General features: G+C 34.5%; 1 protein-coding gene across 1 annotated transcript; it reads right to left on the bottom strand.

Annotated features, from left to right (window-relative positions):
• Positions 1-529: 529 nt before the first annotated feature.
• On the bottom strand, positions 530-21,504 carry LOC140145970 (growth arrest and DNA damage-inducible protein GADD45 alpha-like). The gene is made up of 5 exons (XM_072167706.1): positions 21,295-21,504; positions 14,310-14,420; positions 11,883-12,003; positions 6,536-6,673; positions 530-4,216 (listed from the first exon to the last, which is right to left on the bottom strand). The coding sequence occupies exons 1-5, from the start codon at positions 21,342-21,344 to the stop codon at positions 4,118-4,120; spliced, it is 519 nt and encodes a 172-aa protein (XP_072023807.1). The 5' UTR covers positions 21,345-21,504; the 3' UTR covers positions 530-4,117.
• Between the last annotated feature and the right edge of the window lie 752 nt (positions 21,505-22,256).

Here is a 22,256-nt window from a genome sequence, read left to right as displayed (position 1 = left end):
CATATGTTTGTGTATTTTGCTTTACCTACAGCTGTAATTGTTCTACTGTTAATGATGCCCCAGGACAACATTTACAGGTATGGACTCATGTGACCAAGCCACGACTCGTGATGCCTCATAGCCAGTATCGAGTAGGGGGTAAATCGGCTAGCAGCCAGTACATTGAAGCTGTGAGGGGAGCGGAGGAGAGGGAAATTGGAAACTTCTACTACAAAGAGGTCCAGATACACAAAAGTTATACTTTTCATATTTTATTGTATTGTTTATTCTTTCATATATACTTTTTGTTTCTATAACTTATAACAAATTTGTTTATGTACACTATTTACAAATAGTTCATATATACATTATAATAAATCTTACTTACAAAATGTACACATTTTCATTTTACAATGTATATATATATATATATATATATATATATATATATATATATTGGCCAATGGCTGAGCATTCAATCCTTAACAGAATCTATCCTTGGATAAATATTAACCAAAATAATGATTTTACTGTTGGTAATGGTTACAAGTTGATAGATTCGTATAGGATACAGCAAGCTAAAACGATTGACCTAACTCTTACTACTTTGTGTAGTAAGTATACTTTGCTACAGTGGCGGCATCCCCTGAACAAATATAATCAAAGAAAATTGCATTATTTAGGGCAAAAATTTTAGGTAATTAAATTGTAGGATATTCCTCCTAAAATGAAAACATCTTGCCCCCATGAAAAAATTCTGGCACCACCACTGCTTTGCTGAGGATACATGTTGCAGGCCCTTAGGCTTCAATATAAAAAGCTCACATTTTGAGATATTTTCTAAAAATATCAAGAGCTATCTCAAGAATCACTTAACCAGTACCAGGCTTGTTTGTAGTAATGTACTCTGTTTAATGTATTTTTCATGCCAAGTCCAAATATGGTCATGCAAATGTACAATTCTGACATTTTTGAATTTGTACGCAAAATTTCGATCTTGTCGTCTGCAGTCGACACCCATGTGGAGAGGGTTGGCAAAAGCTTAACTTTAATGTTCTTATTTTGCTATCTATAAAATGCTATTTTGTTTGAACACACTGATAAAAAGATTGAGAATTCACCTCTTACATTACATTTAATTTGGTTTCTCACCCCCCCCCTCAAATTATGAACAGGACTTGCAGATCTTATCTTCCACATCTTTGTCGATGTTTAAGGCCCTTTGCACTTGATTCCAAATTTACTGTGAACATGACCATGCCCACATTTGAAATTCACTCTCAGGTTTGAATCCATATTGTTGCAATTTTTCACTAATTAAAACCAGAAAAGATGTTTTTGCGGTAAAAAAGGGGAATGTGTGTTTTCTGGAAATATGTAATACAGACACTCATAATCAAATGCAGAGGGCCTAGTCACTGGGGCCTAGTCTGCATTAAGTGCACAATCGTAGGGGCAGTGTTTCTAATATATTTTCACACAACAAACGTCACATTTCCCTAAAATCCCTCTCTGTAACACATGACATTTTGAACACAATAAATAATTTATAGGTTGTCCATCCTATCAAAATATGTTGCACTCATGAGAAATTTTAGGCAAAAATGATTTTTAAGTTTTTTGCATATATTTTTTTTTCATGCAACCTGGCAGTGTTTGTAATAAAATATCAGTCCAGTTCACTTGGTCTAAAATAGTGATCCGGTTCACTTGGTCTAAAATAGTGATCCGGTTTAGTTGTATTGTCTCGTTCCATATTTTTTAATCAATTTAAATTATTGCCAGGCATACATTTATTTAACAATGGTAAACTTTAAAAACTACATTAGGCAGTTTAAAATCCTTACAAAATTCATTACAATTGTAGTTGTTATTTTTACTGTTTTTATCAAAAGTAATGATTTTTTTTTTTTTAATTTGTAATATTTAACTTCACGTATGACCAAAAAAAGCCTGTTCCAGTTGAAATCCATATACCCCTTATGTAAGACATAACCTTAATCTTCCACACAGGGAGTGTGGATTTCAAATGGGGTAACCTAAATGGGCGATTCCATTTGAAATCTACACCCCCTGTGTGGGTGATTAAGGTCATGTTTTCCATATAGGGGAATATGGATTTCAACTGTAACAGCACAATAAGAATCTATTTTATCAAGGGTTTAGGGCAAGAATGCCTTACCTGCAATAGCTGCCAGGTGTCATATTTTGAGATGCATACACTATAGATACAGAAACTTGTCAAATGGCTATAGGGCAGCTATTGCAGATAGGACTTTCTGGCACTTATACCTCGATGAGCCAAATGTAATTGAACCAACAATTTCACTGTAGCAAAATGCTTACAAACAGTGGCATGCACAGGCTTTCAAAAACGGTGGAAGGTCAACCCAATGTTACCCGACTGACTGACAAAAGTGGGGGGGGGGGAGTGCCCTCCCCCCTGTGCATGCCACTGCCTACAAAATTGGTATGTTCAAGAGATCACTTCATCAGACTGGCAACCTTGCTTCCTTTTCTTGCCAGTTTGAGGAAAGTCCTGTGTATCAGCATGAAACTGTATTCACTCTCTCTCTCTCTAGACCCATCATATTACATACCAAATTGCAGAATGTCATCCGACATTGAATACTTGCGAGTATCAATAACTCTCAAGTCACATACAAAAGACAAAACTCCTATAAAAAGTTGCAATGCAAATGCAATGCCATTACTGCAATGCAACTCTGCACATTGCAAATTGGCTGTTCCAGTTACAATCCACACACCCCTTATGGAAGAGCTTATCTTCCACACAGGGAGTGAATTTCAAATGGGGTCACCTGAATGGGTGATTTCATTTGAAACTTACTCTCCCTGTGTGGGAGATTTTAGTCTTCCATAGGGTGTATGGATTCCAAATGGACCAGCCAAATTTGCAAACAAAGCTGCAAAAAGTGCAGACCGTCTCTTTCTAAAAACGATGCACCCCAATAGTTCACCATTACCGGTGTTTCTACTTTCCAAAAAACCCTTCTCTCGACTAGTTCATCTAAACCATTACCAAGCACATGGTTCAGTTTAAAGTTTGTGTAACATGCACACACCATGTTCAACATATCGTGGTCTGCTTCACATACTGTCATATTTCTAAAAGCTGCCTTTTGTGAATTTTTTCTTATTGTCATCTAATTGTGATGATCGAGATACACTGTCAAATTAGCTTTTATATATTAATTTTGAGGTATTATCACAATATTACAATCTCATGTCCATTCATAAAAGAAAGAAGCATGCTGAAATATAAGGTAACAATATGAAATACAACATTGATAATAAAAATCGCACAAGGCAGCCTTTTGAGAAACGGCAGACGACGATATACATGTTACACCCTTTCTCCTCGTCCAGCCATTTCCACTTACAACATGCTCATCTGTCAGGATGCAGTTCTCTAACCTCAATATGATTGTACATTCATAAAATGACCTTGGAATGTCTTGGGTACAAAAACTCATACCCACTATGTGATGTCAACTTTTGAGATATGAATGGAGGTCAGAACTGTGCCCTTTGACATGAGCATATTTACTTGTGGAACATGATGACCCAGAGTTATGCTTTGATGTTCATCAACAGTTTGCTGTTCCACACAGCCTACTCATCCTCCTATTGACCAACACAGGCAGAGTTCACCAATGGTTAATCAGTCATAAACCTGGTTAGAGCCCACTTACAGGCCAAAGTTCAACCCTGGTTATAAGAACCTTCTCGGCTGATATCCAAGATATCACATACACCTAGTGATATCAGTCATAAACCTGGGTAACGCCAACTTACAGGCCAAAGTTCAAGTTCAACCCTGGTTAAGCACCTTCATGGCTGATATCCAAGATATCACATACACCTAGTGATACCAGTCATAAACCTGGGTAGCGCCAATGTAGGCCAAAGTTCAAGTTCAACCCTGGTTAAGCACCTTCACGGCTGATATTCACGATATCACAGACACCTACTGATAATAGGTATATCGGTTAAAGTTCTTTGGTGAGATTTAGTCACGTTTCCCTCACTCTGCAGTTATAAACCCGCTTGGCGCCAACTTACAGGCCAAAGTTCAAGTTCAACCCTGGTTAAGTGAGAGTTTGTCACGTTTCCCTCACTCCGCAAGTTTGATGTGTGGGAAAGGTCCCATCTGTATGTGACTCTGGTAGAATTCAAGCAGTGCTGTCGTGGTTGCATCCATTTCTTTGGGATACTGGAAGAAAAAAAGAAGAAAAAAAGAAAGAAAAACAGAAAATGGTTAGATGTGTGTGTGCATACATGTAGTTTTATGTAAAGTTGTCACCTACTCAGGTAGCCCTATTTGAAATTCACACTCCCTGTGTGGAAGATTAACATCATGTCTTCATCAGGGCATGGAAGTACTAGATGATCAGGGGGTGTATGGATTTCAAATGGAATATATTGTAAATGTTATTTCCCCTTTTTTCCCTAATAATACGAGTTATGTGACTTAGATTTCAGGAAAGCATCCAAAACTTTATCCCACTTACGAAGCAACTTTTTAAAAACAATAATTATTGTGAAATAATAAACAAATCGAGATCTAAAGTTACATAACCTCAGGCAACTGAAAACTGTTCTCTGGAAACACTGTCTTTAATGGCCTCTTGACATGTGTGTATGTATAATATTCTTGTACCAGGATATCATAATTGAGTTTCCCTGGGAACTTCCTTGTTGTGATATTCAGGGTTTATATGATATCCTTTCATATCTTTCCAAGAAAGCTTAGGAACAGAATGATACAAATATCCTTTTACTTTGGAACTTATCACAAAGTTGGCCTATGGCCACACTAGTGACCTCCAATGGCAAAGACAAACAATATCATGTGCTCAAAGTGCAGTGTGTTGTGCACTATTGTAGTTTATTGTATTGTTTTTTATGATAATAGTTACCCAGTAACCTGTATTGTCACATTATGATATCCCAGATAAATTAATGCTTTAAAAATAATTGCTGTTTTCACAAGTAACTTTTTAAGTCACTTTTCTGCAGAAAAACACCATTCATGCATACTTTTTTCACTTTTAAGAAGTTGCTCTATTAATTGTCAAAACAATGTTTTGATATTAAAATATAACAAGAACTTTGCTTGATTTTCTACAGTTTTTTTCCTTTTTTTCAATTTTATAATTTATAATAAGTAGAGTTGGGCGACTAAGTCGCCAATAGTCGTTAGTCGCGACTATTACTGATAGTCGCGACTACGACTATTGAAAACCAAAAGTCGCCTAATGCAAGTATATTTTCGTGGTAAAAAATTACTTTAAAAGTGCCAGTTATTCGCACCAAAACCAACCAAATACTAACATATAAACTGCGAAAAATGTGAAAAAATGTTAGTCATTGTCTTACCAATAGTAACACTAACCAACAAGTAATCATAATGTCCATAAATCATCATTAAATTGGTGTTATTGACTTGTTGTCGAACTACTTTCCCACAAGATAAAAGCCGTTAAAAAACTCAAATTACTTAGAACTGTCGAACATCTCATTATGATTATAATTTATGCAGCGATAACAGGTGTAGCAGCGTGCATGTACAGACCAGGTTGGGTGTTTGTACCAACTACTGAAGGTATGAGATTATTTCAACTTTGGAAAGAAACAGCGAGAACTTCCGAGAAGTGTTTTCCAAAAGGGAAAATTTAGGAAAATATTATTAGATTAGAAGTACTTTTCACGTAATTTCAAAAAGTTATGCTTATTGTGGTAACAGAATATTTAGAAAGCAACAGGAAAATAAACAAATTAGCTGACAAACAGTCGTAATGTTGCAATGCCACCCCTGTAGCGACAAATGCAGTAGTCTAGATGAGGTCAGGTGGCGTGAGGTCGGAGGTGAAAGTTAATCGTACATGCACGATGCAACACGTTCATGAGCATACCATGGAAAATATGCACTGCCGTACCGGCATGTTTACATATTTTCATGCACAGCAAAACATGGAAACGAACGAAGATCGCTATTGGAATATTGAAGGTTTGAGAAATTATATTGAAGTTTCTTGTGCTGTTGCTGGAAAGTGGCAAGTGAATTTAATTAAACAGAAAAGTTAGGCCTATATTACAGCATTTTACAGTCAAATATTTGCATCGCAAACGTGCGATACAGTGTAGCAATTTGTATCGCAACAGTGCTGGTTTGTGTAGCAAACTGTGATGCGATGCCGGCAATCACGGGTCCTGTAATCATGCATTATAAATACTAAATTGCCACCAATCTTTCACCCGATTTTTCAGTCCAATTTTAACCACAGATAGTCGCGACTATAGTCGTAGTCGCGACTATTTGCTGCCGACTAGTCGACTAGGAAAAAAGTGATAGTCGCCCAACTCTAATAATAAGTCCTTGAAAGAGACTTTGTTTTTTTGTTTTGTTGCTGAGCAAAGTCCATTAAGCAAGAACAAACTATTTTGGATAAAATGTCACCCCATCTTTTACTCAAAAGTTCCAAAAAAGTCCTTGCAAATTTAAATATTTTGTATTTCAATTTGTACTTACTTCAACCAGCAAACAGACGCAGTCTTCTGTTGATATCCTTGGCGCTTCTTCTACGGGAGAGTTGTCATCAGCGGTAGCCATGTTGGATTTGTGTTTCATATCCCCTAGTAACTTGGCGAGTTGCTCATGACCATCAACCTATGGAATACACACAAAAATAAAAAAATGTTTTGCGATTAATATAAATTGACTAGTCAAAACTGAAAGCAAAATAAATATTACTGAATGGTTTTTAGATTGTATATTTGTAATTACTACATAGGCTAACAGTCCACACTGTCTATTTTGTCAAAACGTAATAAATGGTACCGGTATTGAAGTTTTAAGATTGCATAAATTTGTGTCAATCAGGTTTTGAGTTTGTGATACTTTCAGCATGCAGCAGTAAGTTTCATTTTCACATCCTGAATTCATATGGATGATTTCCAACAAGTTTTACTTTTGACATACTTATTTTATTTTCAGTTTTCATTCATAACAAAAGAGGTTTTGTTTTTATAATTTGAAACTGGAAGGAGGAAATCAAGACCTTTGGGCTATTCCAGTTGAAATCCATTACACCCCCTATGGAAGACACAATCTTAATCTTCTACACAAGGGGTGCTGATTTTAAATTGAGTCGCTCCCTCAGGTAACATTTATGTATAATGTAGAATGACTTTACTTAATATTTAATTTTTTATGTACTTCATTTAATTTCTTGTTTTAGGAAAAATTAAAAGCACATCATGTTTTGTCTGCACTTTAGTACAAATGTACAATTCCTAGTAGTACCATCCAAATTCTAAGAAAGACTTTAATGTACTGCAAGACATTGATCTGTTATTTCTTTCCTTTAAAATGCGATGAGTTGAAGGAATTCTGTCACATTAAACAGTTGTCTTCTTAAAATCAATGACATTTCAATTAGGCTTCCATTGGCAGTTCACTAAACTCAATTTGTTTGTCTCCCTTTCTAGGTAAGTTGGTTTCTTATTTTACTGCCATAATAATTTTCTTGGAAGTCGCTTGGCCCGTCTCCTTCGCCCCAATCTCCTGATCTGCTGTATAGACATTCGCTACACTGCTCAACATGGTGATACAGCCCAACAACGCTTTACAGCTGCAAGAATTTTTTGTGTACCTGGAAATTTTGTGCTTTCATTAATTTAGACTCAAGATCACTTCCATACCATGTCAATATTCAAGTTCAATGGGAAATTTAACTTTTCATTTGATCAATTTATACTTCAAAACTGTACTCATAAGCCCAAATTATTCAGCTCATTCTCAAAATAACAGATTTCTCTGTGCACTAAAATTTTTCTGCCATGAAAATAAATTGTAATAGCGCTCCATGGAAACACAGCAGTATAAACACGGGTAAACACAGAAGCTCACAGAACACGTTTTGAAGCACAATTCCATGACGCAAGTGGAGGATTCCCACATATGGTAAATGATGATTTCTTTTTTTTTTGGGGGGGGGGGTAATTTGCAGATGAAGTTTGTGAATTGAACTAAATTCAAAATTTATGAAATAAAATAATCCCCCAAATGTACTTGTTTTGCAGTTCTGGCAATTGGTCAGATGACAAAGTGAACTTCACATAACCTCCTCATGAGTCTGCTTTATTGGAAATCACAAGATGTCATGTGAGATTCATTTACTGCCAGAGCTGAAATTTTTGCTGTAGTTTTATTTTCATGCATTTCACTGTTTTATCAACAACCCCGAATCCAACATCAATGCCCCGCCAATGTGCTTCATAATGAAGCATAATTATACAACTGTGAATTCCAACACCTTGCGAAAATGTTAGTGAAACTCACAAGTTTATGTGAAAATTATCTGTAGTGAAAATATTGGCTTAAATAAATCACGAGATGTGATGTGAGCTAAATAATATCATGGGTGTGTACTGGAAATAGTACTGTGACTTTGGGCGGGATGCGCTACAAATTGAATTGAAAAGAATATTTAATTCCATTTACACAATCAAGTCTTGAGTTGGGATGTCTGGAAAACAATTTACTTCATAAAATTGATGTCATGGTCCCTAACATTTTCAGTCTGTTTTTTTTTATCTCTTAGTTTATTTCCTGCCGTTATTTACATGTCATGATGAGCAAAATGACTACCAATATGTTTTATGATGTCTAAATTATTATTTGTATCAATTAAACTTTCCTCTTTTTGTCAACTTTACAGAATATTTTGTACAATTGTTTTCTTTTGCAATGAATTGGCATTATCTTTGATTGGCAGTTGAAAATGGCTAATTATACAAATTTCGCCACAGCGCATCCTAAAAACATACAAATTAATAGTGTGCATGTTTGCATATCTTGCAAAATAAATTTAAACTTCCGAATCACATTTTATTGCATCCAGTCATGTCTGGTCTACACCAGCACGCTGATAATGATAAGATAACATGTGCAAACTGAAGGGCTGTCATGATGACTAACGTTGAATTAAAATATCAAAATCATTATTCATCCAAAACACTTTCTTGATTTGTTTTCCCTTATTTTTTCACTAGTTACTAAAACTTTGATTTCAAAAATAAAATAATCACATGACTCCTTCTGCAAAAGTAGTTAGCCCACAATGAGCCCCAACTTGTATGCAATGTTTATGTTTGTCCTGTGCCATGAGTCATCACAAAATCACAAGAAATTATTCTAATCTTTGCACAAAATTTATCATGGTTTATATTCTACAAGCAAATTGCATCAAATATGAATACATTTTGTATGCCTAGTATTGGAGTAGTGGTTCTTGAAAGAAATTTAGTCTAAAGATAAAGCTGTATCATACATAGTTAAACCGGCACTTTCCCAGTTTCAATCACTCTATGATAGCGGCCTGCACAGCATATCAAAAGGTCGTTTTCCCTAGCCCCATATATAAATGCCATCCGCTGCATTATTCATGAGTATTATGCAATTCCTGGTAAAGGCAGTGACTAGTCGAGCAGCGGTAATACTAACTTGGGTTCATCCATAGTTTACAGCAGTTGTCATTTGTATGGTCGAGTTGAATTTGGAGAAATTGTAATTGCTTTTTTATTATTTTTTAAAAACTGAGGGATGTAAATTGGTCTTTGTCACTCCTGTGTTACTAAGTACTACCAGTTTATGTTATTGTTATCATATATTGTATTTTTTTATTCAATCAATTGTCATTTATAAGTTGCTATGAAATCCAGATGAACAAAGTTCATCCACAGTTCAGAGATGAGTACAGTAGTTAAATGGATGACTTCAATTTGGAGAAACTGATAATTCTTTAACTCCTCTTTCAAAGGTTATGGTAGCCAAATGTGACTGTTCCTGTACAACAATTGTTATTTGAAATATATTCTTTTTTACAACTGACAATCAAGTTCATTTGAAGTTCACAGCAATTTGTTTATGGATGAGTTGAACCCCAAATTGAATAAAAGGAGAAAACATTTGCAACTGTGCTACAGTTTAGTGACCAACCAGTTAAAGGGTCTTATGTATCCTGATGATTTTACCTTTGTGAAAGTGACAATTTTGGGGCAATCCTTTACTTTTTGCCATGCTTAGGCCAAAAAAAAATGTTTGTTTGTCCATAGAGGCTTATGAAACAGTTGGGTCGGTAGGTCGGATTTTTTTAAATTTCTTTTTTTAGACATTGCACTTGAAACTGACAATTTGAAGACTGGTAAATAAGTCAAAACACACAGCACTTTACTGGTCTAACTCTTGAGATGGTTCTGCATGTTATACTGTTTATTTTCTTTGCATTTTCTTTCTTTAATTTATACTAACCACTGTTTTATACACGGTCGGGACCAGGGTACACGGTCCGTCGGACGTGGACAAACAAACAATTTTTTTGTTGGCCTTATTGAAGTGTGCCATCAATAATTATTATTGATGCCACAAATTGGCAAATGAAAGATATAATTTCACATCAAAACAGAATGTTTCCTTATTTTGCTTCTAAGAAATGTGTTCATTTCCAACAAAAAATGCTTGAATCTCAATTTCCCATGTACTGTACCGACCCACTAATCATAGACCATTTAAAACAATGGTCTATTATTAAATGCAATGTGTAGGCCTATGTGTACAAAAATATATGTATTTTACTCAAAAATTCATGTTGTGTGGAGACAGCTGATTCACCAGTTATGAAGAAAATATGTATCACAAACTCAAACCTATTTTCATAGAAACGGACAAAAAATTTGGCCTCTCTGGAAAGACCTTGGTTTAAGTTGTATGCTACTGCTTTTCTGGCAAGTCACCAATAAATATGCAAATTAAATATGAATACAAAATGTCAATGACCATTATAAGCACTGACCACTTAGAAAATGTCAAATAATATTTTCTTGAAAGTATAAAGATTTCAAGTTCAAAGTAATTATCTAAATAAACATGTTTATGGCGAGGACTAGGAAACTGTCAGAGTCTATGGAAACAGTGTCCAATGTAGCAGTTCAATTAATTCTTGGCAAAAAGTCAAAACCACACTGCATGCTAGACAATGCTACAATGGTAAGAATTACTAAATACTGACCCCCTCAAAAGACAATGGCTAAATCAAGTTCAAAGGTAGATTTCTTTCAAAAGATAATTATACTATGGGCTCATAAAATAAGCAAAACCAACAAAGTGGAAAACCAAGCTAGCACGTTTCATGTCTTGTGATCTGCATGCCCTGCACGATTCGGCACAGTGCACGCACCAATACATACTGAATTGGAACTAAATTGCCAAAATAATTCTGTTGCATCACAATAAAATGATAATAACTACCAGGACAATGGTACTTTAATATTTGAGTTTCATAACAATCATTTTTGGCAATTAACATGCAAATTTGATTATCACATAAATGATGGTTTCTGAATTACATAATTATAATGGGGGGTAGCAACAGATTGAACAAATAAGTGATTGTTATTAAGAACGTTGCCCCAACTACGCCTACATACTGTCTAATATTTCAATTTTACTGAAATTTATTATGAATTTTCTGGTAATATAATTCAAATGGATACATAACATAATGTGATCTATTCCAATTTGAAGTGTTGCCAAGAAAAAGAAAATCAACCGCAGTTTAAATGGAAATGATAACAAAGGCTGCTAGGACATTTAAGCTTTGTGTGCTGGCAATAGGCGCCAACAATATTAAAGAGATCACGGTTCAATTTTCTCAAAATATCAACAGCTATCTCAAGAACCACTGAACCAATACTAGGCTTGTTTGTACTCATTTGAATGCATTTTTCGCACTGATTCCAAATATGGTCATGAAAATATACAATTCTAAAATTTTGAATTTTTTTAAAGAAAATTTTCAACTTTGGTTAACATTTACCTTGAATAGCCTGATGTAATTCTCGGTACAGAACGCCTCCATGAGGGTGAAATGGATATGGAGGGCAACATCTTCTTGGGAGCTGTCGGCATGGATACACAGCATCACATGGTCTGGGTCCCTGGAAAGATACAAGATAAAGACACATGATTAGATATTGATGCATTGTATTGTTTCTATTGAGACTTTTTGACCTGGAGGGTTGAGAGGATTTGACAGAGACAGGTGTTTGGGCCTTTGTTGTTCACTTGGTCTTGGTTACTCACTTACTGGGCTATTCCAGTTGAAATGCATGCACCCCGATCTTCCACACAGGGAGTATGAATTTCAAAAGGGGTTACCTGAATGGGTGACTGCATTTGAAAGCTACACCCCCTGTTTGGCAGATTAAGTGTCTTCCATGGGGGGGGTGGTTTTCAACTGGAATAGCCCAGAAACCAATGAGATGGAAAGACAATAGATATACTACAATGTAATTAATTAGATTGGGAGTGTCATACCATTGAATTTATTGTTTCTGTGGTAACGCTGCGGCCTTGGATATCCATATATTTTCTGTTTATATACAGATTGATCCCAAGAAAAAGGCAATTTCTCCCTACATTATTTTATCCATCTTTCTAGTTTGTTTGACCATTTCTGTGCCAAAGGTCAACTCATGGTTTGCATGTTTATTTGGATGTTGGCTTGAAGCACATTGTCATGATCTGGTGGCTATCTAGAATCAAAATTCAGTTCAAGGCTTTCTAATTTTTTTGACCAAAAGAACTTAATTTCAGGGAATTGATCAAAATCAGGACAAATGCAGATGCATGGTCATGATTCATCTCATTTGAAAACAAAATGCTTATTTTAAAATATATTCAAGAAAATTGATTTCAAAACAAGTCTGGTAGACTAGATAAACATGTAGCGCCTATGGGCAGAGTTTAATGTCAATATTGTTTGGGTTTTGCTGGCGACTTCAAGTTTATGCTACAACATTGGTGGCTTATCTATTCTATTGTCTTGTCATTCATCACCTCCAGGTCTCATCCCAGGCCTATCAGCTGAAAGCGAGGAGGTACAATCAAGATGGGAGATAATTATCTCCTATTGTTTTTGAATTCTGAGTATCATCGGCCTCTTTAATACCAGAGAAGGTTTCAAAAGTTTACTGGGAGGTGTGGGACGACGATTTGAGATACGGTACTAATTATCTTTGGTTGTCTCAGTCTCTGGTTGTCTCTGTAAATATATCATACCATTTATCTCGATGATCATACATTTTGCATAATTATTAGTTAAATTGAAATGACTATTGAATAAAATATCGAGCCCCACTGCATATTTTTCAAAGAAAATATTATAGGATTATAAAATGTAAATTACATAAGTACCAGGTACAAATTTTGTTTCACAAATTTTGCACTCCGTAACTCTTTCAGGTCAATAAACCCTAAATTACACTTTGTACATCACTTCAATCCCAGTAAAGAAAATATATTTTTAAACATTTATTTCAATGTTTGTGTGTCCTGCAAACACACAGTGTTTCAACTTCCCTCCATGTGTGCTACAGACTTGTAGCGGGGTTCAACGCCCTACATCAAGCATCCAGATTTCTCTGAATTCTACTGTTAGGAGGCAACAGGGAGTTTGTACAACAAAACACATCAAACACACATCATACAATATGTATTATTATAAACCAATGTTGGGCATGTTAGGTGAATGACTTTCAAAAGATTTACATTTTCTGGAATGCATCAAATGTTTATACATGTACCCACTAATTCACATATTAAATCCATGATATTTATTGCTTTTTAATCAACCGTATTTCTTTTGTGATCTGCAATCCTTTGCAGAGGGTATCCACTTTTTTTACACTTCATTGTAATTTTGGTCTCAGTGTGATGTTTTTCAAATAGTTTTGCGGATTTTGACATGATACAGCGGCTACTGAAACACAGGTCATTAACACTAACTAATACTATAAAAATTAGGTTACTTTTGGTCAAAACAGTTTATGGGCAAAAAAAACAAGTGTCCTTTTTTAAATAATAACTTTACAATTCAGCTGTATGGGCATTATCCTGGAAAAAGCAATTTTTCAATTTTAATAAAAGAGGAAACCAAAATATAAAGATTCCATTGTTCTGCCTTTCACACAATACCTGTTGTGACAAATAATTACAGGTGCATGTCAAATCAGCAGGCAGAGTTTTGTTCCCCATTGTTCCAATATAAAAGACATCCTTGTTTTTCGGGTTTTGTTCCCACATGCTACTGAAGTGTGACAACTGATAATTAAAAGTCTATATCAGATCTGGAAGTAATTTCGAAACGGACGAAGCCTTGTTTATTTTAATTTTATAGTGTGCACTTTCTTCCAAAGGGCTATTTCAGAATTTAAAACTTAAATAATGTTACATTGTAACTTACATGTCCAGCTTATGAGCAGACCTGTAGACACCACACGTTATCCTGCCGTCATCCTTAGCACGAAGGAGAACTTCCCTTAAGACTTCTCCCATCTCCATCTGAGGTTTGTTACTGAAATGAACAAAATTAAGATGAATTTCCTTGTTAATTGGTCATATAATGTGACAAAAACATGCATAAAAAGTTTTATAAAAAGTAACGACTGTGGATGTTCATGATAATAATTTATATGTTTTACATACCGGTACATGTTTTTATAAAAATGGAACGATGTAGGGCCTATCAGTTCATGATGGTAATAATGACATGATTATAATGGTGATGACGTAACGATGTAACAATGATGATGATAATGAATGATGCTGGTGATGACCAGTAGGCCTACTAATATCCAATATAACACAATTAACAAATTTTTCAACAAAAATGTAAAGAAGAAAAGAAATATTACATGATCATCAGTGGTAACAAAACTTTTTAAGACAAAACAAATACTAATGACAATGAAATCAAAAGATACCTTAGAATCCACATTATTATAATCCACAAATAAGTCTGATTCTAAACAATGCCACTGTGTCAAAAACCTTCTTCCCTCTAACTCTTCACACCACATACTGTTTGTAGGCCTAATTTGAACAATTAGCACTATCATCACCCACAACTATTTCCTTATATGGTTTTATATTATTGATTTTTATCTCCTAGCAACAAGTAAATAACTTCCACTTCTCACCGGGGTTTTTCACAAATTTAGCACCAAAACAAAAACAGGAAAATCTGATACCGGTAACACATCCTGTTTTTAAGGACCAAGCAAGGGCCATGTATATTTTAGGCCAACCCACTGGACCATGGGCCGGAGATTATACAATGCTTGTAAACTTTTGGCAGTATGGTATGTGTGTATGTCTATCTACCATGTGTCTACCATTGGGGGAAGTCCTTTTTGCTTCCCATGGTTGGGTATTGGCATTGGATCCTACATGCACACACAAACAGTTTCGTTTAATGGGAACCTTAGTTTAGGTGACGCATGAAAGGTTGTCAAATTCTGTGGCAAACCAAAACAATTTCCCCTGGCAGGCAGGCAGGCAGACAATGATATGTCACCTTTCTTGTTCTTCTGGTTTCAACTTCTGGTCTCATTGTCAGTGCCACAGTTTAAATAATGCATGTCTGCGTGCTAACCATATATTTGATCGTAAGTTGCAGGGTATGAGTTTTTGTACCACATGTATTTCAAAGGTCATTTAATGAATGCTGAAATATATTGAGGTTAAAGAACTGTGTACTGATCTATGAGCATGTTAGTGGGATCCTAGTGTCTGGAACTCAGTTGATACACAGTTCATCACCATTTTATGCAATTGAAAGTAAAGGCAAGAAAGATACTAGGATCCACAACATGCTCATCAAGGCACATTTCTTTAACCCCAATACAATTTGTACATTCATTGAATGACCTTTGGAAATTTGGGTACAAAAACTCATAGTACTGTCAAACTTGAGGTCAAATTTTGCAGTATTGTTGTTTAATTGAGGTTATTGAACTATGTCATGGGATGAGGCGCCATTGTGGTCCATAGTGATCTTGAAAGTAGTATCACACTCCGATTTTAACTTCTGGAAATTGGCCGACACTTAATTAATCATCTTCATCATCCTACTCATTTAGCAATATATTTTCTTTACCTTTTAAAAAGCCCCTCCTCCTCCTTTTTTTCAAAAACCCAGACGTGAATCATGTAATAGGGCCTACATGTATTTTATTTTACTTGGCCTAAAATAATTCGTAACACAATCTATAGATGTCATCTTCAAAAAATTTAATTTTAAATACACCAAGAATTTCAAATTTATAATGATTTCTCATCGAATTAAGAACAGTGGAAGAATCCTATCCATGAAATTGACATTTTCCCCAGTATTGGAATTCAGTCGATACAAATTCTCACCTAATGAATCATTCATTTGCATTTAACAAATTATTGGACTTTGTTCAGACACAACGGTAGCAATGTGATTTTGAAGGCAGTCCTATCTGGTGTGGGCCTATTCTATGTTGGGTGTGTATTATTGCCAATACATTGTACATACCATTATCAAGTTTATACAGTTCCACCCTCCCCTCCCTAAAATGTAGCAGGTGTTGGAACTGTTGTCAGGTAGCAAATGTGAATACAAGGAGCAACTGCCCACCCCCTCCTGCATTGGAGCAAATGAAAGGACACTTGGTACTTGCTTGGAATGCAAAAAGTGCTAAATGAAATGTAGCATGAAAATTGCCATCGGTTCTACATGTAGCACATGTAGGAAGGACTACGTGTTGTTCATGAGACTGTGCAAAGCGTGTTTTTATACTATTTATGATACACATGTAGGGCTATGTGTTGCTCGAGACCGGTGAGGATAAGACCTGCAAAGCCTGTTGTGCAGTTTGTTTATTTTTTATACAGTACTTCACCTATTTGTAAAGTTCATGGACATAAACTTTGGATCAATGCAATGCAATCATTTGTAGGCAATATAATTTTGATTTCCAAATTTGGAATTGATTGAATGGAGAAAAAATCCCTGTATTGCTCTCCTGACAGCAGGCGCTGGGACTCCACCCTAGTCCTGATTTTGCATCCACCTTTGCAAAGTTTAAAATAGCATTTTCATAGTCATCCTATTGTTTTATGCTGATTATCATGATTATAACATTAAGAAATGATATGCCTTTAGTCTACCCCCCCCCCCCATACACACACACACACATTGAGATTCATAGTGCCAGATGGTTTTATTTTGTTAGTAAATTCAATGCAAAATGTCAGTTGAATTATAGGCCTAATAGTTTTTGGCTTCTTGGTCTTCCTTTCTCCTTCTGGTCTCTCACACCCCTTCCCCCCTCTCCCTCAATGCTAACTGACATGATATTTCTATTTTTCAGGCCTTCTTTACCATCACATCAAACCCCCCCCTGAAAGTTCCTTTGCCCCCCCCCCCTCCCTACCTTTGGAGAATCATGACTATGCCACTTGTATGTTTAAAATTTTCACCTCCCCAAAATATCTCTAATTTTTAATACCATTGCCTGCTCAAGATTTTATTCCAGGGATTTTATCAAACATCTACATGTACATGTACTTCCTCATTAATCCTTTCCCTACAATATTTTGCTGGGATCGTCAACATGACTTAAGGTCCCCTATGCCCCTCTGTACATTAATGTTTGAATTAAATACCGGTATCATTTTCACCTCCCCAAGTATCTTTTGTACACCTTTTTTGAATATTTTTACCATTTTATTTTCCCCGAGATTTTATTCCATGGATTTTTTATCAAACATCTACTTCCTCCTTCATGTAGTTTTCCCTACAATATTTTCTGCTGGATCATCACACCATATTAATGTTTACACTGTAGTACAGACGTCATAGGTGACTCATGACAATCAAGTGACTACTTTCATATTTACTCGAGCGTCAAAAGCCTATTCAGTCGGCATTATGATTCCTTGCCTGTATTTACAATTTTGATTTTGTAGACAGGTTTGTAAGTCACATGACCCTAAATTTACAATTTATTTTAGTGAATGACTATGTATGTAAACACCACAGAATGACCCTAAATTAAGAATTTATTTTGGTACATGACTCAAAAGGGAAAAGGGACTTGAAAAGTCATGGGTCCTTGACAGATTCAGGTCCTTTTATAGTAATTTCTATTGCGTAGAAAGAAAGTGATATTTACCTTTTAAAAGGGAACAACAAATAAATTAAAATGAACAAAATAAAAATAAAATAAGAACCAAGTCAACAAAGAATTCAATAAAATATCAATTTAATCTGCACATCCATCCAAGTTTTGTTCTTTTAGTCAAGGTTGGCAATATGTTGCCCCTTCATGAGGAGATTCTGCTGATGAAAACAGATAAAAACCATCTAGTTTGCCTATTTTGCAACACAAATGTGTATTCTAAATCTATGATGTGTGAGCATTGGACAAGTTTTTAAATTAATATTTTTAAAGCAAAGATATTTTTAATCTTTCTTCTTTAATTTACAGGCAACATAAGTATGTAAAATTTGATCATTTCATCATGCACCGATTAATCAAGAATTTTTTTATTTCGATAGCGAAGCACTAGTTGTATACGCTCTGGCGTATACGTATGGATCAATCACATGACTTGGATTGGAAACACACTGTTGATTTAGTTGTCATGCCACCAGTTGCCATGGTAACAAGGATCATGAATCAACACACATCACATGATGCCCCTTCATCAAGTGAATTCACAATCTGATGCTTCAATGCATGTAAGCTATCATTCATTGACAACTCTCATTAAAAAAGTCTTACAAATTACAATGTTTTACGTAAAACTGTGTCCTAATTGGAATTTATTTTGTCTAAACAAATTATAAAATATTAATTTTACATTGACGGGCTTAAACAACATTCCGTGGCAGTTCAATATTTCAAAATTTTAAATTTTCTTTTATTTCACCCTTGGATCACAATTTAATTTGTTTTAAATTTTCTTTTATTTCACCCTGGGATCACAATTTAATTTGTTTATTTTCTTTTATTTCACCCTTGGATAACAATCTAATTTGTTAAATTTTCTTTACATTTCACCCTTGGATCACTATTTAATTTGTTAAATTTTCTTTTATTTCATGGATCAAAATTTTATTTATTTTTATATTTTATTTCACCCTCAGAGCACCTGCAGAATTCATCTCAACACACATCATGTGACTAATTATTATGTATTAGATGCGTAACACACTTCCTTATATGGCGAAGCTGGGCTTGTTACCTTCGCCAGCATAGGAATCAGTAAGCATGGTGAGTACTACACAGCTTATTATGAAGGTGATTCACTGTGAATCAGGGAGAACCTGGTTGTGATGGTGTTATGTTTTGCCTAGTGTTCGCCCACGCTTTAAGATGATCCAGGGACCAGCTACCAAGAAAAGAAATGTCAGATGTGATGATTGTACCAGTGTTTATGATAAACAAAAATGAAGATGATGAAGATGAGGAGAAATAATTTTGAGATGGACCTGATGTTGATTGATAAATATAAGGTTTCTTGAAAAATTATCTATTTACTGGGATGATGATGGTGATGATGATGATGATGTGATGATAGAGATGATGATGATGACGACGAACCCGATGATGATAATGACAATGATGGTGACGATAATAATTAATATATGCTGAACTACCATAGCAATAGGTGAAAACAATTTTTGATAAATTTTGAATATACCGATGCTGGTCACTCGCACCTGCTGTGAGATTAATATCTTTGAAAAGACCGGTATTGTATTCAATATGATTCAATCAACATAAAATATAGCCTACAGTATGATTGCAGACATGAACAGGTGATTAAATCCTACACATAGACAATAGCAGGTCAACTAAGTATCTAAATTGTAACATTGCATACCCAGTAAAAATACCATTTAATTGTAATAAATCAATTAAAACAAAAGGAAAAGTGCATCTATTTAGCATACAAAGCACCATTGTCATCATTTTACTACTAAACATTCTGCACATTCCTGTATCAAAAACCCATGGAAACCCTGGCATTCCAGTGGCATATTTTGAGACAGTCTGCAACTCTGCATATTTTGATGCAACAAAGGAAACCACATTTTTGAAGTGAAAGTTGTGAATATTGGAAATAACTTTTGCAAAACAATAGACATTGCTCTGAAATTTTAATATCGATTACGGATCAATTGTGGATGGAATTTCAGGTATGCATAGAATTTAAGCCAATGCAACATGTGGTATTTTTCTTGCATAGAGCACAGGAAGCTCAAGTTAAGAAAACTATGGTTGTTTAATTTCTAAAATTTTACCAGAGTGAAATAGTATGGTAGGGCATATAAATGGTACTTCACTAAAAAGTTTACTAAACTCTTATCTTAGCTTACAAAATATTGTCTAGGATAAATACACTTTAGTACATAAATTTCAGATTTGTCACTTAAAAGTTTAAATAATAATTAATATGTGCATGCTATTGCTAGTAGTTTTGCATTTTTTATTCTACATGATAATTATCAATTACCGTGGTACTTAACATCATTACTGCAACACTTCCTATTTCCTTGTTTTAATACGTCATAAAATCAAAACTAAAACTTTTAAGCTGGGAAGAATAATATTTCATGAGTTATCTTTCCACAATTTACTTAATAACTCCAAAATAAAACTAATTGGCTAGTTTTTTAATGTTTTGGTAAACATATTTTAAATGTTAACTTGTTTACTACACTCAGAACTTTGTTCATTAATTAGTTTTAATATTGGATGTTACTATATAGGCCTAAATTCATGTTTTTGCCAAACTAGTTCTTTTCTTAAAATGTAATGATAATACTTAATTGACATAAAATAGGCCTAAATGTAGAGCTAATGTTTATCCGGAACACAAACATACTGATTTATAGGCCCTATTATTTCAAAATTAAAACATGGAATAAATGATTATTTTATGATTGATGATGCCTGTTCATATGATGAAATCATACAAATTTAATTCAATTTAATATAAATAATTATAAATCAACCTTATTTACAAATTATAAATTAGATTACTACAATCTTAAATGCAAATAGGCCTACATTCTACAACATTATAAAAGTAAACAATATTACAAATAAATAGTAACACAATTTTAAATTATTTTCAAAAATCGAAATTCAAACCTTTATATTATATTTTAAACAATAAAGTTGCAAATGCACAAAAGAAAATTGGACAAGTGTCTTTGTTTAGTGTTTAAAAACCGGGTGCATCGAGCAGCTGGGCTGGCTGATTAAATCCCAGTTAAAAATTGCACCACAATAAACCAGCTGATGCAATGCCTGTCACTAGCACAAACAAAGGCAACAAAGGCATGCCAAGTTACTACACACAAAATATACGATGACCAAAAACAAAGATAAATTTATACTTACTCGACTCGATTTCCAACTTGGGAAACGCTATTTTCTTCTTCGAGAGTCATGATTATAATCCTGTTTAGTATTCCTCGGTTTGAAGCAATATTCCTAGCTATAAAATAGCTATAGAAGTGACATATTCACGGAGCCTACATTCGGTCGGTGTTCATTTGTGTGAGTTGTGGTAAAGAATGCCGGATTTGGCTGTCACATGCCAACGTTATGCAAACGTGTACCATAAACCTGCACGGCTGGAACCTGCAACGTGTTCATAGGAAAAGTAATGCATTATTCATGAAAGGTGTTGTGATTGGCTCGGTGTAATTATAATCTCCGCCTTTATTACCTTATATGGATAAACAACCTTGAATGGCTTCGCAGCGATTGGTTTGGTGTTGTAATGAATATGTATAAATGATTACGCCCAGAGTTTGACCGAACATGAACTTTTCGGGGATTACCCGCGGTCGTCGTTCAAATTTTTTCTGTTGTGCAATTCGGAAATGGAGGACTTGTAGAAACATGCCAGCTCCCAGGCACGTGCAAAATACCGCAAACACGCGCCAAAATGTACACGTAAGGAAATAAAGAAAATAATTTAAGAATGTAAACAATAACAACAACATTTTGTTACAACAACAACAATAAGTATGATAAAAATAGTAATTAGTATAAGTATTTTAATAAAACATATAAAAAGAGAAAAGAAAAAAATATGTATACCGGTATATAAAGCAATATAGAAATAAATAAATAAATAAGTAAATAAATAGGCATAAAGGCATAAATAAACTGATAAATAAATAAATAAATAAATAAATAGATAGGCCCTACCGGTAAATAAATAAATAAATAAATAAATAAATAAATAAATAAATAAATAAATAAATAAATAAATAAATAAATAAATAAATAAATAAATAAATAAATAAATAAATAAATAAATAAATAAACTTAATTATAATTATAACCTAAGA

The sequence above is a fragment of the Amphiura filiformis genome, chromosome 2, assembly GCF_039555335.1.
Source record: "Amphiura filiformis chromosome 2, Afil_fr2py, whole genome shotgun sequence".
Taxonomy (NCBI): Eukaryota; Metazoa; Echinodermata; class Ophiuroidea; order Amphilepidida; family Amphiuridae; genus Amphiura; species Amphiura filiformis.
Note: the sequence above shows the minus strand (reverse complement) of the source record. Positions and strands in the feature narration are given on the sequence as shown.

Excerpts from the sequence above, each read along its gene's own strand:
- LOC140145970 (XM_072167706.1), bottom strand. The coding sequence starts at position 21,344 with ATGACTCTCGAAGAAGAAAATAGCGTTTCCCAAGTTGGAAATCGAGTC. Across the intron at positions 14,421-21,294 it reads CAAGTTGGAAATCGAGTCGA|TAACAAACCTCAGATGGAGA; the intron begins GTAAGTATAAAT and ends TGTTCATTTCAG. Across the intron at positions 6,674-11,882 it reads ATTACATCAGGCTATTCAAG|GTTGATGGTCATGAGCAACT; the intron begins GTAAATGTTAAC and ends TGTATTCCATAG.